Source organism: Exophiala xenobiotica (genome assembly GCF_000835505.1).
Source record: "Exophiala xenobiotica strain CBS 118157 unplaced genomic scaffold supercont1.7, whole genome shotgun sequence".
Taxonomy (NCBI): Eukaryota; Fungi; Ascomycota; class Eurotiomycetes; order Chaetothyriales; family Herpotrichiellaceae; genus Exophiala; species Exophiala xenobiotica.
In genome coordinates this window covers 3,151,749-3,167,950 of record NW_013562488.1, presented here as the reverse complement: position 1 = coordinate 3,167,950, position 16,202 = coordinate 3,151,749, and the positions used below count along the sequence as shown (strand labels likewise).

Here is a 16,202-nt window from a genome sequence, read left to right as displayed (position 1 = left end):
ATCTTGATTCCATAAGTTTGTACCGAGGCATGCCTGTCGTTCGGTTGATTCGCAAGCGAGAAAGCAGAATTCCAGGAATCATCGGATGGTGATCACCGTTGCGCCAGCCATGTCCGGACTCAACAGGAGCGAGTCAGCTAACCTGCCCATGCTGTTCGGTGGGCCACGCTCCGCGCATCACAATTCGAAGCACGATTGAGCCGACGGCTCAAGACTGTAGAGATGGGTTGTTTGCCGCATGGCCAGAAACAGTCGCGTTCGCGGAGAAACAGCGATTTCCAATTGCCAAACTTTCTTGGTAAAGACACTGCAAGCCAAGTTGGATGTGCAATTCCTGTCTAGATAGACTGCCTGACAGAGTCTGGATTGAATAGGATAACACAGTAGACCAAGAAATTCAATTCCTGTCCGACAAGAACACGATTTCTGCCCACCAACTCCTTCGCTAAATTCAAGAGTGTCCAGATCTCACAACCCACAGAATTCGCCCTGCCGATACCAAATCAGACACCAAAGGACACAGGTACCGAGCAACAATCATTTCAAGAAAGCCCATCAAGAACTGCCATCCTTTTCCTCTTGCTTTCGTTCCTTACTGACTCCACCAGATTCTCTGCGAGCCAAGGTCTCTTCACTGGAGCCATCCTCTTCCCCGTCCTGACATCGCGTTTGCTCGCTAGGATGATGTTTCCTGGTCTCCTTCTTGACCTGATTTTCCTTCTGCTTTCCTTCACCCCGAAGACTCTCTTCCAGTCTTTCAAACATTTTCTCTAGCAACCATTCGGCTTCCTCTTTGTCCCCCATCAGAGGACTTCGATTACCGATCCAGCTCCATTTCACTTTTTCCCGTTTCTTGTCCGGGGCTTTTTCGTTGCCTTTTCCATAAGCACCTTCCTGTCCGGCAAGCTCGAACGCTTTTTGGCGAGTGGCATCATCGTCGTGTCGACTGGTCAAGTCCTCCAGCTCGGGAGCATGTTTGTGAGATGTGGCGTCTCGCTCGTCTTCGCCCAATAGTCGGAGAAAATATACCCATTCATCATATGAGTAGCGCTTCGGAGTCGATGCCGTAGTGTCTGCATAAACCTTCCGGATCTGAGAGATGAGCACATGCCGATAGTGATGTTCATCTGGGCCTGTGAGCATACGAGTCATTTACCAACGCTGGGAAACACTTACCCTCTTCCAATCGATCTCCATGATCGCGGGCTTCGCTCTCGTCAACCTTTTCCGACTGCTCAAAATCTTTGGCGAGTTCATCCCTGTTGGCACGGTATCTCTTGTCAGGTCGCCGTTGCTCGCCGCCTGCGCGGAACAACCTGGCCAGCCCAGGGTGCAGTTCCTGAAATCCGGCATCCTCTTCCGAGCCATCTTCGATGTCCGGATGAGGTGAAGATACTTTCCCCATTGTCGCTTTATGCAACCCATGTTGCAACCGTTCTCTCGCACTGCTTTCATCACTAGGCAGTACGGTGATTTCGCCTAGCCAGATGGTGGCATCTTTGATCGCTTTGACCACAGTGTCTCCCATATTGGATATCAAAATGGTCAAAGTTGGGACGGCCAGTAATGACCAGAAGACGAAAAATGGCTTGCCACTGTTGCTCATCGGTATAAAGTCGCCATAGCCAATGGTCAAGAGTGTCGTGTATGAAAAGTAAAGGGCGTCAAAATAAGTCCATTGTTGATTTTGCTCTGCGCGAAAGAACACCAAAGCTCCAATGCACCACTGTATTTGATTAGACCAGGGAAAAGAAAAGGTGAATATCTGACTTACCAAGAATGCAAATGCGAATGAAGACACGCCGAGGCTCATGTATTTGCGGTGCGTGGCAGCCCGGTCCTGAACCTTACGCATCGCCTCAAACTCAGCTGCCCTCCTGTCCAACTCCGAGATCTCATCGTTCCCCGGCTTAACAGTCAAAGCGTCGAGTGTTTTCTTCCCAAGTCCTATGGCGATCTGACGCCGGAGATCACTTCGCCTTTTTGTGGCCGCGGCAATCTCCCTGACAAGTCGAGCCCGAGTCTTTTCGGTCAAGCGAGCGGCAATCTTCTTCTTTCCTCTTTCCAAGATCAACGATCGGATTGATCCTACCACCAAACCCAGGATGATAATACCACCCATGGCAAACGGAAAGAGTAAGCTCCGGCCTAAGTGCGTCGAAGGTGAATAGTCAGAGCCTAAGCCGATGGTGAGTGTTGTAAAGTCGGCCCAGTACACGGTGTCCAAGAATTTCCATCCCTCGACATGCGAGTAGACCAAGGCTCCAAGCAGCAGGTATGTGAGGTAGGCAATGGTTTGCAGCATCAGGGTGCGTTGAGCGACAGTAAGCTTGAATTCCCTGCTGTAGTAGCCCCTAAATGCGCCGTAGACCGTAACGCACATAAGATAGGAGATGATTTGATACAGTCCAGCAGCAAAAATGGCGTAATAGTAGGCTTGAGTTAGTGCCTGATTCTTGACCCCAGGAGCATGAAAGTGATGAGAGGCCACTGCGATCAGAGCAATGAGGAGCACCGAGGCGACCCAGAAGCCTATGATGGTTATAGGTTGGGCGATCTGGAAAGGTACTCGGCGGGCCATATTCAGAAGCAGCGACATATTGGCAGTCAGAGCGCAGACGAGAGATACCGCATTCACTGCAATTAACCTGTGCTCGTCCGTTCAGTATAGACTCCAACAGCAGGCGAGGATAGCGTACCATCTTGGGTCTTTGATATCAAGGCCGTGTTCCTCCGTCCCGCTTGGAGGGATTTTTACCCTCCAATTTTCTACCAGGGCGCAGATACTGAAGGCATTGGCCATGGGACCAAATGTGCCTGCAACCAAAGGAAACCCGGTGGATGCGTACCACCACCTGGTAGGCACCAAGAAGTTTCGTTCCTCCTCTTCCTCGTCCATGTTGTCCTCTGGATGTTTGTCATTGGAGTGAGGGACATTCTCATGGACTTGACCGTCGGCATCGTCGATGGGTCCATCTAGACCGGGGTCGTTCATCTTTGCAAGTAGCAGTTAACAGGTAAGAAGGAACTGGCTATCGCAAAGTCGGTCTGTTCATTGCGGACTGGCAGGTCGTGAAGAAAGGCCAGTTATGAGCGTCTTCTGTATACAGCGCGTAGATGCTCACAGCGCTGGTCCCGACGAAAGGCTTGCAGCAATAATGGATGTCTTGTATCGAACGAGTTGAGTGTGGGAATGCGAATCCTTGATTATCTGGGGGCTAGTGTGGCCAACTTGAGCGTGACGTCGGTGGCAGGCCTGTTGCAGCGAGTTGGTCGCCTGGGCGGTGCCCCACCAATGCAGGTATTTAAGTTAGTGAGGCCTCCCCGCCTCCATTTCGGTCCTCACATCTTTTTCTTCACTGAATTACAAGTATTATACTCGTGAGGACCTCCGCTCAGATTCGATCACCAGTCACTTGCCATTCACTTTCCATTGAGGACACCAGGAAAGTCTAGGGTTATATTTTCCGGTTTTCCATTTATCCTCAACAATCCGGGTCTGGCTGGAGAGCGCTCTCCCCTCAGACCCGGTGCGTTGGCCGAGCCGGCAGCTCCTTCGAGCATCACTGTGTCCCTACCAGCTAGCTGGTAGGAGCAACCGATGCTTGCGTATAGGTTGGGCTGGCTCGGTCAAAAAACCGATGCTGTGGCAAAAGCGCAGGCGGCCCGTGTTTCGACTGCGTAGTCACGGCTTCGGTTTCTCTTCCCACAAACTCTACAGTAGGGCGGTACTGTAGAGGAGGTGGGAAAGAGTTTTTGTCTCGTGTTCGATTCCCGTTCTTCTTTTTTTTTGATCATATTGAAAGGTATGAAAGTGTTGTGCGATGGATACTATGGTTCAGAAAGTCACGCGGTGAGGCAGCAAGGTTTCTCGACGCGATACGACTACTATGGTGCCATACTCAACAGCATGGTACCCTATCATGCCTCATGAACATTTTATGGCAGCCTGTCACTGTCCTGGTGGACTGTGGATTGAACAGTTTTGAGCGCATGTACAATTGTTCAATTATCTTTCAGACATACCTTCCTGCGCCTGTCTTACTCTTTTCTGGTGTTCTGTGCTGGACGAGCCCGGAGACCATCATCTTTTGGAGAACCAATTCCTCGAGCTGGCCTGCCTATGCTGATGCCACCTCAAGCGAGGCCTAAGTTGTTGTCGGGCGATGGACGGCGGTAAGCAGCTACGGAAGACAGACTGCCACATGAAAAGGTCGATCTGCCCGGCCACAATTCTGCTGAAGTCAAGGTTTCGCACGGATGTCATAGGTCTTGACAATCCGCCCAACGGTTTCCTCGTCGTTACACGTCTGATAGCCACTCACTAAGAGGTCGTGCGAGGCTATATGTATAGCAAGGGCACACATACATCAGGTACGCCATCTTGAGGACCCAATAATTTTCATCTGCTCCAGCCTCCAGGCCTTGTTGCATATCAGTGGAGGTTGAACGTGACGCGGCTGGAATAGGAGATTGAGTTTCAGCTCTGAGGAAGCGAGATCCAGCGCATTCCGTCGCATTTGATGTTTGACCCACGACGTTTGTCATACATAGATAGTATCCGTACTGGGCCAGCGGACTGTGTGCTACATTTATCATGGATCATGGTAGTGGTCATTCGTTGACGACACGACCACCAAATCAAGAATAGAGTCGAGTCAAAATCCGATAGAAAACACGAGGGCCAGTGCAGGAAATGACTCCATAGTGTGGACCACGCTCCCCCGGTAATGAATGGTTCATCTTGAGATCCCGTTTGGTCTCTCCGCTTGAGCTGCATGAATTGCGGACTGCTTTTCCAGAAGGCTAACTTAAGCAGACTTGCCGAACGAGTTGCTCATGGAGACCAGCCACTCATGGAGACGTGGTGAGAGTCCACCGAGCCATCCACGCCATCCGAGCCATCTTTTAGCCCACTCCTGCAGGACTTGGTGGATTCTGTGCCTTACTGCCCTGTTTTCCTCCCACCTCCCGCACCATCTGCATGCAACGACTGCGCCTCATCAAACCACCTTCCTAAGCCATTTTCAGGTCTATCTCGATATCTCAAACATCCTTCACACTATCCACCATCATCGCTTGTAATACGGAGACCCTTGCGCACATCTCGAGTCTCAATTACAGACTGCATCTTCGCTCGTTCCACATCTCCATCCATGCGCACCTTCCATCCAGCTCGACTTTGCGCGCCGGCGCCATCGACCTGAACCTCTTCTCTCACCACCTGCGGCCTCCCACCGCTCAGCCAACCTGAACGATGCTGAGACCCGCCACGCCGCTGACAATTTTACTGCTCATATCCTTCGTTCTGCTCCTCTTGTCCGTCATATCAACTCCCATTGTCAAATCAATTCCTATTGCAACCTATCAGGGTGTCAACTTTGGCGTCTTGGGTTATTGTACAACGACCAAATGCAGTGGTATAAGAGTGGGCTATACAACGGGTAATGACCAATTCTTCCGCATCCAAGACGACATCCTAACATTCCACAGATGGCCTCTTTGGTTCTAACGGAGATGGCGACTTCAACTTGCCCTCTTCCGCCAGACACTCCCTATCGTCGTTACTAATTGTTCATCCGGTCGCTGCTTTCTGCAATCTAGTTTGCCTTGCCCTCGCCGCTGCCGCTCATTTGCACTCACCGTCGCACTCTGCTCGATACCTTCTGGGCCTCCTGATTCTTCTACTACCCACCTTGCTGGTCACCTTGCTGGCTTTCCTTGTCGATATTCTACTATTCGTGCCTCATCTACAATGGGGAGGATGGATTGTACTCGCTTCCACCATTCTAATAACGGCATCGGGCGTGGTAACATGTGCCATGAGAAGAACGCTAGTTTCTCGGAAAGCAAGAAAGAAGAGAATTGCTGAAAACGCCGAAATGAGCGGGGAGAATTTCTACAGCAGACAAGCTCAAGAATCCAAACTTGGAGCGCAAACTTTTACCGCACCTGAACCTACTATGCCCATGGTCAACGGAGCTCCTGGTGCAGATCGATTGCCCGCATTTACGACATTCGAAACTGGCAAGCCTGACGAAGACCGCCAACCACTGAGATCACAAGCATTGGCCAGCGATGGGACTACCCTTAGAGATGGTGCGTCCGATCGCTACTACCCTCCTCCATCCGTCCGGTCGACCAGTCGACCACCCTACGAAGGACCAAGAGATCAGTTTGGCAACCCTGTTCCCCCTCCTAACGGTGCTATGATGCCTCCTGGAAGAAGATCCGGAGAAGAGCGGACTCCCGCTGGCTCGCACCGCGAAGGCTCCGTGCCTCCACCAGGTAGTCGAGGCTACGGCCCTCGAGGCAGAGGCAACTATGCACCTCGAGGAGGATATCCGCCCAGAGGAGGAGGTTATGGTCCTAGAGGCCCTCCGCCACCTCAAGGCTATCCAGGACGAGGTGGATTCTCCACCGAGATGAGAGGAGGCTACACTGGACGTGGAAGGGGAGGATACCCTCCTGTTGGTGCCATTGGTGCCGTTGGTGGAGGAATGGCAGCGGGAGCCATGATGGCTGATGGACAACGTCGACCACCACCGGGTTACCCACCAAATGGCGGCGAACGGATCACACCACCCGAAGCTTACCCAGACAGAATGGGACCTTTTGGTCCCATCGCCAGTTCCAATCCATACGTCGAAAGTGCACCTCCCAACAGGGCCGATGCCATCAGCCCTTCGGTATATACGACTGGACCAGATGAGCAGGTAGCTCCATACGGAGCCCGAGCACAATCTCCAGGTCGCTCCCCCTACGGAAGTCGAATGCAGTCCCCAGCTGGCACCGCCCGACAACCTTCACCGCCGCCAGCCATGCCTCCAATGCCCGCAACTCAAGCAGCAGAGCTGCCCAGTAGTCCAAGGTCCATTTCCAGGAGATCACAGAGTCAAGATCCGTAAGTTGAGTTTATCCAAGCGGATCACTATTGCTGACAGAACCAGATATGTTCCCCCACGCGCTCAATGGAACAATGTGTCTCACGAGGATTTCGCCCAGCCGAGATCACCAGGACGATATACCTCTCCGGTTGAGCTCCCTTCGACTGGAAGCCACGTTGGAGGCTACGGTGGGACTCCACGACGGCCCCGCGTAAATTCTGGTGGCAGCGATGTATATTATGAAGATGTTGACCCTCGATTTGCGTCCGACCCTGCGACAATGCCTCCAGTACCACCAAATCCCCATATGCAAGCTCTAAGTGTGCCGCCACTCCTGACACCAGGACAGCCCCAATACCGACCTGATTCGGTGGGTGGACTGCCGCAGACGAATTCGTACGAAGATCTGCCTGGTGCACGATCCCCGGCCGAAAGCGAAACCAGCAATTTCACGTCTGTCAGCCAGCGTGGGGTCAACCCCAACTGGAGACCGGGTAATGGTGGAGAGTTCAGCTCGCTTGGTCCGATGAGGCCGCGAAGAGAGCACCAGGTGAAGCGCGATGTGCTTCTTGCGGGGAATCCGGACTTTGAGATTCCAGGGATGAGCGTACCGGGTCGTATGGGACCACGAGATGGCCGTGGCGGCACGAGAGGTGCAATGATGATGGGTGGAGGGCCTCCTCGGATTCCGCCCGCCAGCGCTGTGGGAGCAGGAGTCGATGGGAGGTATCCGATGGGACCGCCGCCGCCGCCTGCTGGACCGGGAAGCATGAGAGAAATATAATATGTTTGACGCCCCTGATTATGGATTTGTTGAGAATTACATAAAAACGACGATCAGTATTTTAATGAATGTTTGGCACACGGCCGCTACATTATGACTTTCAACCTACGAGGTTTACTGCGAGGATCTGGGCATAACACTTACGATTGATGATTCGATAGTATGTATATAATCCCCATAGAGGGTGAACATGGCGATCAGGATTGCTCATGTGGGACTGAGAGTTGATATCTGGGGCGCGCCAGTAGCATTCACAATTTACAACTTTCTCCTCTAGCAATGTACAATCGTACCACGCTGTACAGTATTTATTATAACAGAATCCGTCCATCACCACTCCTCGACCCGAACAAGCCGAGAATATTACTTCCACTGCCAGTATTACCACCTCTACTATTGTGGCCTGGACCAGCCGGATCCGAATGGATCGATTCATCAGCCGATCCGCCCATCCATTTCGGCCTCTTGAACACTCCTCCTCCCCCTCCCCCTCCTCCTGGATTCGTTCGGCCAGGCTGCATCCATCTGGGCGTATCAATCGTGTCCATCGTATTCTTGACCCGTCGCCCGAAGAGCGTGAAGAAATTCTCCTCGTCCTCAGGCTCCGGGTCCAGCGCTGGTCGAGTCCCTGGCCTGCTCGTGCCCACTGCGGCAGCAGGAGTACTCGTGCGGTCCGCAGGAGGAACCCAGCGTGTTGGTCTCGATCGCGGAGGCCTGTTGTTATTCTCGAAATTCGGTCGCGGCGAATCAGTCAAGCCCAGCGTTGTTGTTGTCGATCTGTTCCCCTGCAGGTCTCGGGCAATGAGATCACGACCTTCGCGCCACCCGCCGGTCCCAAAGCCGGACGGATTGACCTCTTCGTCTTCATCCTCGATGATATCGAACCCGCACACGCTCTTTATGCGGCCGTACAGGTTGAACAGCGTCGCGCAGACGGGGATGAGTATGAATATGGGGAAGAGGTAATCGAACCAAGTCCCCAGCGGCGTCAGGTTGATCAGGCGGCCCAGGAACTGGTAGAAAGTACTCGACTTTTGGATGTCCCGGGGTAGGAATGTGAGGAAGTTATAGGCAAGCGGAACAGTGAGTTTGGCGATCTGCCCGGCGTACCAACATGCGGATTCAGCGTAGGTGTTACGCCTGACCAGGGCGCGCTGGTTCCATGTCGGCACATCGTTTACGCTGGACAAGGCGCAGGCGCACATGTATGTGATCCAGCAGGATGCCAGGAGTTGGCCGCCAAAGCCGATTTGGTAGTTCTTGTTGCTGGGGTGGTGGATGACCGTCAGACTCACGGCGGAGAGGTGCGGAGCCGGGAACTTGATGATTTCGGACCATATAACTGCAATGGAGGCTAGGGAGAAGACACCCCCGAGGGCAACGCGCAGGGCTGGGATGACGTGTACGTATAGGTGGTATCGCATGAAGGGTGTGAGGAGGGAGAAGCGTGACTGTGAGCGGCCGAAATCCAGTTTCTTGGAGGCTTTGGAGTCGATGATGGTTTGCATGTCGGAGGCGGATTGGACAATGTTGTCCCATTCCAAAATATAACGAGCTCGCCTGTGTCGGGCGCGGACCAGACGTCTGGTCAGGTCTGCGAGGTATCGCTCGGTAACGACGGCAGGGACTTGGGCGGAGGCATCCATCGTAGTTGGATTGCTAAAGATGCGAGACTCGGGGTGACCTGTCATGTCAACCAGCTCGTCTATCCATTCTTGAAAGTCGCGAGCTGTTCCAGTCTTCCTCTGGTTGAGCTGCATGACTTGGGCTTCGAGACCGTCTAGCGCAACAATGGCATCTTCGAGCCGTTCGTGGACCTTTGGTGCCTGGCCTTGTACACGGCGCAGGCTACCGGCAATATCTGCATTGCGGAACATCTTTCTCGGAATTGCGACGAGACCGTGGCCCATGAGGTAAATAGCCAGCATGAGACCCCAGACATATGCCAATGCCATGACGAGAGCTCGGATTGCCGTAAAGTCGAAACCGTAGGAAAAGATCATGTAGATCAAGCCTGCAATCGCGCATGCCAGGACAATGAGTTGGTAACGGCCATTGGAACGTAGCGAATACACCATGCGAGACTTGTAGTCGCGGTAGCCGGCGTCCATGTATTCGCCCAACAAAGGGAGGACAACCCATGTTAGGATGAAGGTCAACCAATACACTATCCGCCATGACACCAGCACTGCTCTTTCAGGTAGCCATATTCCTTTACCGCCGTGAGCGCTTTCTCGGGCGCTTGAGGCAAGGTCGATGGGTACAAGGAGAATAGCGCTGGCGGGGAGAACGAGCGATATAAAGATAGGGACGAGGAGAAAGGCGGGAGTTGATCGGAGCGGTAGGTAGTGTCGAAGAAGAAAGAGGACGGCGACTGATATGGTCAGGAAGGCCAGGAGGGCGAAGACGTCGGACCCAACTGAACTAGCCATGGTTATTGCATAGAGCCTGTCGATGATCGCTCTCACCAAGTAGATTGAATCATGGCGCAGACAGGAGTCGATGATAGGCGTACGTTGACCACGGTGAACACGATTCGAGATGAAAATATACGTCAACCGGTGAACAACAAAAGGTGCAGTGCGCAAAGCCTCGTCAGCCACAGATGGATTCTGCGATACGGCTGGAGGCTGACAGATTCAACGCGAATTGAGGGACATAGAAGACAATAGAGTGGAATGATTTCTGAGGAATGAGGATGCCAAGATACGAGGCTGCGTCATTAGCGACAAGGCAAAAGGAAGTACTAGGCGTGTACTAGGCTATGCTGGGCAAGGTTAGGCATCTCTGGGCTGAAGCCAGGCTGCCTTTGTTAAGCAGAGACTACGAGACTACAGAGTCTCCTCGTTGTCATCTCGATCCACATCTTCTCCTCCTCCGTCTGCGCTACTTTCGTGCATTTTCATACTGACTTGTCGTATTCAGCTGCTGGCCATTCTTGCCGACACCTCTTCCTCTCTTCCTCCTCCTTCTCCTCAAGTTGTATTTTCTCTTATGGGCTCGTCAAGGACCAAATTGACTCACAGCATTGTTATTGGAACCAGTCAAGGATCAGAACCATCGGTAACATCGAACTCAGTGGCTTGTTGGCTGGATCCTCAGCGACGCGCCCGTTTGGCTGCCCAACCACAATCACGACCACGATTCAGGCGCCATATATTCACCAACACTAGTGCCAGCCTTGATTCATGCCTGACTGATCTGCTGTCTGATTCCAAAATATGTCCTCCTCGCCCAAGCCGCTGCTCTAGTCCCTCGCCGACTCATTGTCAACCGAGTTGTGCTACCCAAAAGCCGCCTTGGATTTACACCACTGTTAGGCTGGTCCATATATCCTGTGTCACCTCCTTCGTTCATTCCTGGAGACGCCTTTCCCCTCCTGTCCCTGCTTCCCAAAATTTCCGCCCGTCGATCTCCTCCTCGATCGCAAACGCCGGCCGTCGAAGTCACCCACGAAAGACAGTATATACCTGGATGCTGTGAAGAAAACACCTTTGCCTGGGCGACTCGTCGCTACCTTCTGCAAGCATGAATCCGCAACAATTCCAAAACATGGCCGGCATGGGGAGAGGCTTGCCGAACAATATGCAACAGATGGCCATGCAGATGGGAGGGCAGATGGGAGGGCAGATGGGAGGGCAAATGGCACCACAGAGGGGCGGCCAAATGGGAGGACAGATGGGAGGACAGATGGGCGGACAGATGCGAGGTCAAATACCTGGAGGAATCCCCCAGCAGATGGGCGGACAAATGAGTCTCAGTCATCCCTCAGTCCAACAACATATATTCGACGTGCTCAATTCACAAGGACCTTACACAGGTTGGCAGGCCAATGTCCATGTGAAAGAGCGTGCTGGTCAGATCAAACTCCTTGTCGATTCGCTCCGGCTGGTTAGACCTCCAGTTGAGCTGCACCGCGCGATCGAGGTCGCCTTGCAATTCGAGCGGAAGTGCTTCACTCAAAGTGCCAGCAGGGAGGATTATGTGAGAGAGTGTAGTGACAAACTCGGGAGAATTCGTGACCAGCGGGCTCAGCAGATGAATCAAGGCGGCGCCGGTTTCATGCAAGGCATGCAGATGCCTATGCAGCAGAACATGCAAATGCCCAACCAGAATTTTGCTCAGATGATGCAAATGCAAAACATGAATCCCAACATGGGCAATATGCCTCAGATGATGCAACAACAAATGCAAAGCTCGCCCATGATGAACCAACCTCAGCCCACAGGCAAACCACATTCTGTCAATCAACCTCCGCCTGGGATGCCAGTCAACATGCAAGCAAACAATCAGCAGAAGCAGAACCAAGTGTCAGAACTGACTCCAGACGATAACAAAGCGATCAACTTGAGGGCAGCCGAATTGGCAAAGAGCACCCCTAAAGAGGAAATGAGAAATATTGTTGAAAAGATGAATCCCCAACTGAGGCAGAGTCTGTCTCAAAAATCTGTTGATCCCATCATATATTACTTTCGCATGCTCGCCACAAAGGAGTTTCGCCGAGCCAAGCAGTTGGAGACTGGCATGGGCGGTGCTCAGATGAACAATAACGCCAACATGATGAACCAGCAACAGAATCAGCCCAAGCAAATGAATCAGTCCATGAACGGTGCTTCAAATGGGATGGGTGACATGGGCAGGTACCAAGGTCTGCAAGCAGAGGGTCTAAGATCCCAAGGTGAAGGCGAATTGGTGGTGCCTGCCAGTAATTCTCAAGGCATCCTGCCTGAGCAGATGCGCATCCAGCAGCAGATGTTGGCCAATCAGCAGCGCATGGGTCAACAAGGTCAGGGCAATATGAACCCGGCATTCATGGCCCAGCAACAACGTCTACAGGCTGCACAGGCGACAAAGATGCAGCAAGCACAATTGCAAGCCCAGAATCAAGCTCAAGCTCAAGCTCGTGCTCAGGCTCAGGTCGCCCAGGCACAGATGGCAAATCAACGTCAAGGGATGCCTCAGTCTAATACTCCCTTATCTGCCATCAACCGCCCTGTTGGTCCAAACGTCTCGGGCGCCAGCCCTGCGCAGCAAATCTCCCGGCCTGCATCAGGCACGCCTATGATGAACCAGCAGCAGATGCAGATGAGTAACGGCATGCAGCAACCAGGACAGCAGCAACAACAGCCAATGAATCTGGAACAACACAAACGAGAGCAAGCTCTGGCAAATTTCCCTGCACCTCTTCAGGCAATTCTCCGGTCCAAACCACAGAGTGAATGGCGCAACGTTCTGCAACAGTTCCAGAACAGTGGCAATATGAGGAGGAGTCTATCGCAGCAACCTCAAGGCGTGCAGCCTCAGCAGCCACAACAACAGCAACCCCACCAAGTTCCGCAGTTGCAAAATGGTGCTTTCCTTGGTGGTGCAAACATTGGAGCTATGCCGATGATGCAGTCTCTGTCGCAAGGAGCTGTGTCCCAGCAGGGGGACATGAACATTATGCAGGCACAAATGCAGCAAAATCAAGAAATGATGAGACAGCGTCAGATGGCCATGCAACAACAAAAGCAGCAACAACAACAGCAGCAGCAACAACAACAACAACAGCAGCAGCAGCCGCCGCCGCCACAACAACAGCCACAGAATCAAGGCCAGCAGCAAGTCCCTCGGCAGCAATTGAACTCTCAACAGATGAAGATCATGGATCAGCAGGCTGTGCCTTCATCGGTCTTCAATACCATTAGGCAGAACGCGCCACTGCCTGAAGTGAAGACCTGGTATCAACTAAAACAATGGCTGATACAAAATCCAGTACCGAACTGGCCAGTCTCCCACATTTTGGATATTCAGGCCACGCACTTTCTTTACATAATGAAAGGTCGAAGCCAGCAACAGCAGAACAATGCTGTGCCCCAGGGACAGCCGTCTCAACAAATGCCGCAACCTCAAATGCAAGGCGCACCTGCCCAACCACCCGTGCCTCCCAATTCGATGCGAGTGCCAAATCAGATCGACGTCCAGAAGGTGCGAACTGCAAACCCAAAGTTAGCTAACGCGACCGACGACCAAATCCGTACAATGATCCTTCAGCGACAACGACAACAAATGCAGAAGGCAATGCAACAACAACAACAACAACAGGCAGCTGCCCAAGGTATGGGGCAGCCGATGCAGTTCTCATCATCACAACAAGGACAGCAATTTGCAATGCAAGCACCCCAAAGCCAGCAAGCGCAGCAGCAACCTCATCCAGCATCGGCTCAAGCAGGCGCACAACCTCGTCCATCGCCAACGCAGCCCGACAACAAACCTGTCAAGCGGCCTAGTGATGATGATGTTATTGAAATGCCTAACCCCAACCTCAACAAGCAACCTCAGCCTCAGATGGAAGGAAAGTTGCCGCAGTTGACGAAAGAGCAATTCAATGCACTGGACCCAGCAAAGAAACAGCAGTATCTGAACATGCAAAGAGAGCAGCAACTGCGTAGGAGGTTACACGAGCTCATGAAAGAAGTTCAATCGAGCATGCCCAAACTGCGACCAATTCCAAACATGGACCCGGCAAGTAAAGAGCGTCTCACAAGCATGTTGACTTCCGAAAATGTCAAAAACATGGTGGGCAGGTTCGATGCATTCCTCATTGCCTGCTACCGCATGGATCAGAACGAAGCAAATCTGAAGCAGCTCACAATGCAGAAGATACAACTACTGTCACAATATAAACCGGAGGCTTTGCAGAGGAAAGCTTTCGAGGTGGTAGACAATTTCAGCATTAGCCCTGAGACCGCCGAGACCATCATCGGCAATATTATGGCCAAGTTCCATCAAACCGTGGCCACGATTCCCCAGAACAAAACACGACAACAGCCTGCACAACTCACGCCTGAGAATTTGAATTTGTTGCAAGCTCAGGAAGCGGAACGGAAGAAGTCATTGAAATCAAATCAAGTCCCGCCTGCTCCGACATCGACACAACCTCCGTTCCAACTCGGTGACAAGGGACAAGGAGCTCCGACTTGGTATGGTAATCAGGGCCTCAAGCAAGAAGATTTGAAGCTTCCTGCCAATAATAAGAGACAGAAGAAAAATCAGCAACAAGCTACTCCAGCTGCTGGTACACCCCCTGTTGTTACTTCGCCTCAGCAGTTGAAAGCGCCAAAACCGACAGAGTCTTTCAAGTGTCCTGTCCAAGGTTGTGAACATCAGCTCAAAGGGTTTGCCACACAGGTTGAGCTTGACCAACATCACAATGTAGCTCACAAGTTAGATATGGAACCCGTCACCGATCCTCTCGCCTTCTTGAAGGACTCGCTGCGATCCGCACTGAACTTGGACGAAAATCTGAAGCAAATCAAGAAGCCAAAGGCAGAGACCAAATCGAAAATCAAAGACGAGAGTGCTGCAGCTACGCCTATGACCAAGATCCCCAGTCAGGCTGGGACGAAGACTGGTGACACCAAGATCGAAGACGATGATCCCTGGCAGCACACCAACATTACGCTTGACCAGCTACGTGTTGCATTTGGTGGGGATGAATGGGATGAGCTGTTCCCTACGCAGGAGAAGCATTTGGAACAGCAGTCCAGGTTCTATGAATCGTACCGCAACAGCAGTGAGAGATGGCGCAAAATCACCGAAGGTGCGCACGGTGCTTTGACGGATACTTCGACTGAAAAGTCCAAGAGCCCCGAATTCGCAAGCGATAAGGAATTGCCTGCTGCAAAGGGCCAGAATGCAGAATTGGAGAAGAAGGAAGATGACGCGTGGGTCGTCAACCTGCAGGGTATCGAGGGCCTTGACCTCAGTGGTCTGGACGAACTGTCTCCTTTCGAAAATATCGGCGATAATGACGTTACGATGGGCGAGAGTGGGTCTCCGTTCGAGACGATTGAGAAACCTGCGTTGTCGACGGAGGAGATGTTCCTGCGGCAACATGGACTGGATATGGCGCATCCCGAGGATTGGACGGTGCCGCAGAGGGAGTTGGCGGATTTTGTGATGCAAAAGAAACTGTGAGATTTGGCAAGGGCTGGCTAGGAGGGGTTGGCAAAGATCAGCTCGCTCTTGACCTACGACTACATGCATTCAATAAGTATTTTTATTTCAGGTGCGACAGCTAAGGCTGACCTGTTATTTTGAGCACGGTGTCGGTTGGTATAGGTGATATCAGGTATTTTGGAGGCTCATGGGATGCAATTTACGACTCAATGACTTTCTTTTTGTTCTTTTGGCGAAGGCTCAACCTTGACCTTCGCCCGGTACCTATGGCGAGCCCTGTTGGCCGTGGCTTAGTCTGTGGTTTTGTATCACTACGACAAATGATATCCCTGCAGATTTCTCCGGTCGGGCACTTTACGATGGATCGGCCACTTTGAGCAATGCTACTGGTGAGGCTCTGGAGTTGAATATGATATGACCACAAAGGCACGATAGGTCAAATATAAATGGAAATGCTCCGTACCACATTCATTAAGTAAGGTATCGAGTACTCGATAATTGTTCCAACTTCTCCGATTGTATCGATCAAGTCAACTCCTGCCTGCCTGTCCATATATTGTTACACAGCAGACAAGACTCAAGCTGAGGCA

At 52.2% G+C, this 16,202-nt stretch overlaps 4 protein-coding genes across 4 annotated transcripts; 2 read left to right on the top strand and 2 right to left on the bottom strand.

The window, feature by feature from the left end:
* Positions 1-313: 313 nt before the first annotated feature.
* On the bottom strand, positions 314-3,186 carry PV05_11882 (uncharacterized protein). Its single transcript, XM_013455410.1, has 4 exons — positions 2,700-3,186; positions 1,775-2,648; positions 1,177-1,726; positions 314-1,127 (listed from the first exon to the last, which is right to left on the bottom strand). Exons 1-4 carry the CDS (start codon positions 2,993-2,995, stop codon positions 556-558), a joined length of 2,292 nt encoding a protein of 763 aa, XP_013310864.1. The 5' UTR covers positions 2,996-3,186; the 3' UTR covers positions 314-555.
* A 1,708-nt stretch (positions 3,187-4,894) lies between these two features.
* Positions 4,895-7,949, top strand: PV05_11881 (uncharacterized protein). Its single transcript, XM_013455409.1, has 3 exons — positions 4,895-5,444; positions 5,494-6,904; positions 6,951-7,949. The coding sequence occupies exons 1-3, from the start codon at positions 5,258-5,260 to the stop codon at positions 7,669-7,671; spliced, it is 2,319 nt and encodes a 772-aa protein (XP_013310863.1). The 5' UTR covers positions 4,895-5,257; the 3' UTR covers positions 7,672-7,949.
* On the bottom strand, positions 7,805-10,335 carry PV05_11880 (uncharacterized protein). Its single transcript, XM_013455408.1, has one exon. The coding sequence runs from the start codon at positions 10,101-10,103 to the stop codon at positions 7,983-7,985; it is 2,121 nt and encodes a 706-aa protein (XP_013310862.1). The 5' UTR covers positions 10,104-10,335; the 3' UTR covers positions 7,805-7,982.
* Positions 10,336-10,535: 200 nt separating this feature from the next.
* Positions 10,536-16,122, top strand: PV05_11879 (uncharacterized protein). Its single transcript, XM_013455407.1, has one exon. The coding sequence runs from the start codon at positions 11,200-11,202 to the stop codon at positions 15,628-15,630; it is 4,431 nt and encodes a 1,476-aa protein (XP_013310861.1). The 5' UTR covers positions 10,536-11,199; the 3' UTR covers positions 15,631-16,122.
* Positions 16,123-16,202: the final 80 nt, after the last annotated feature.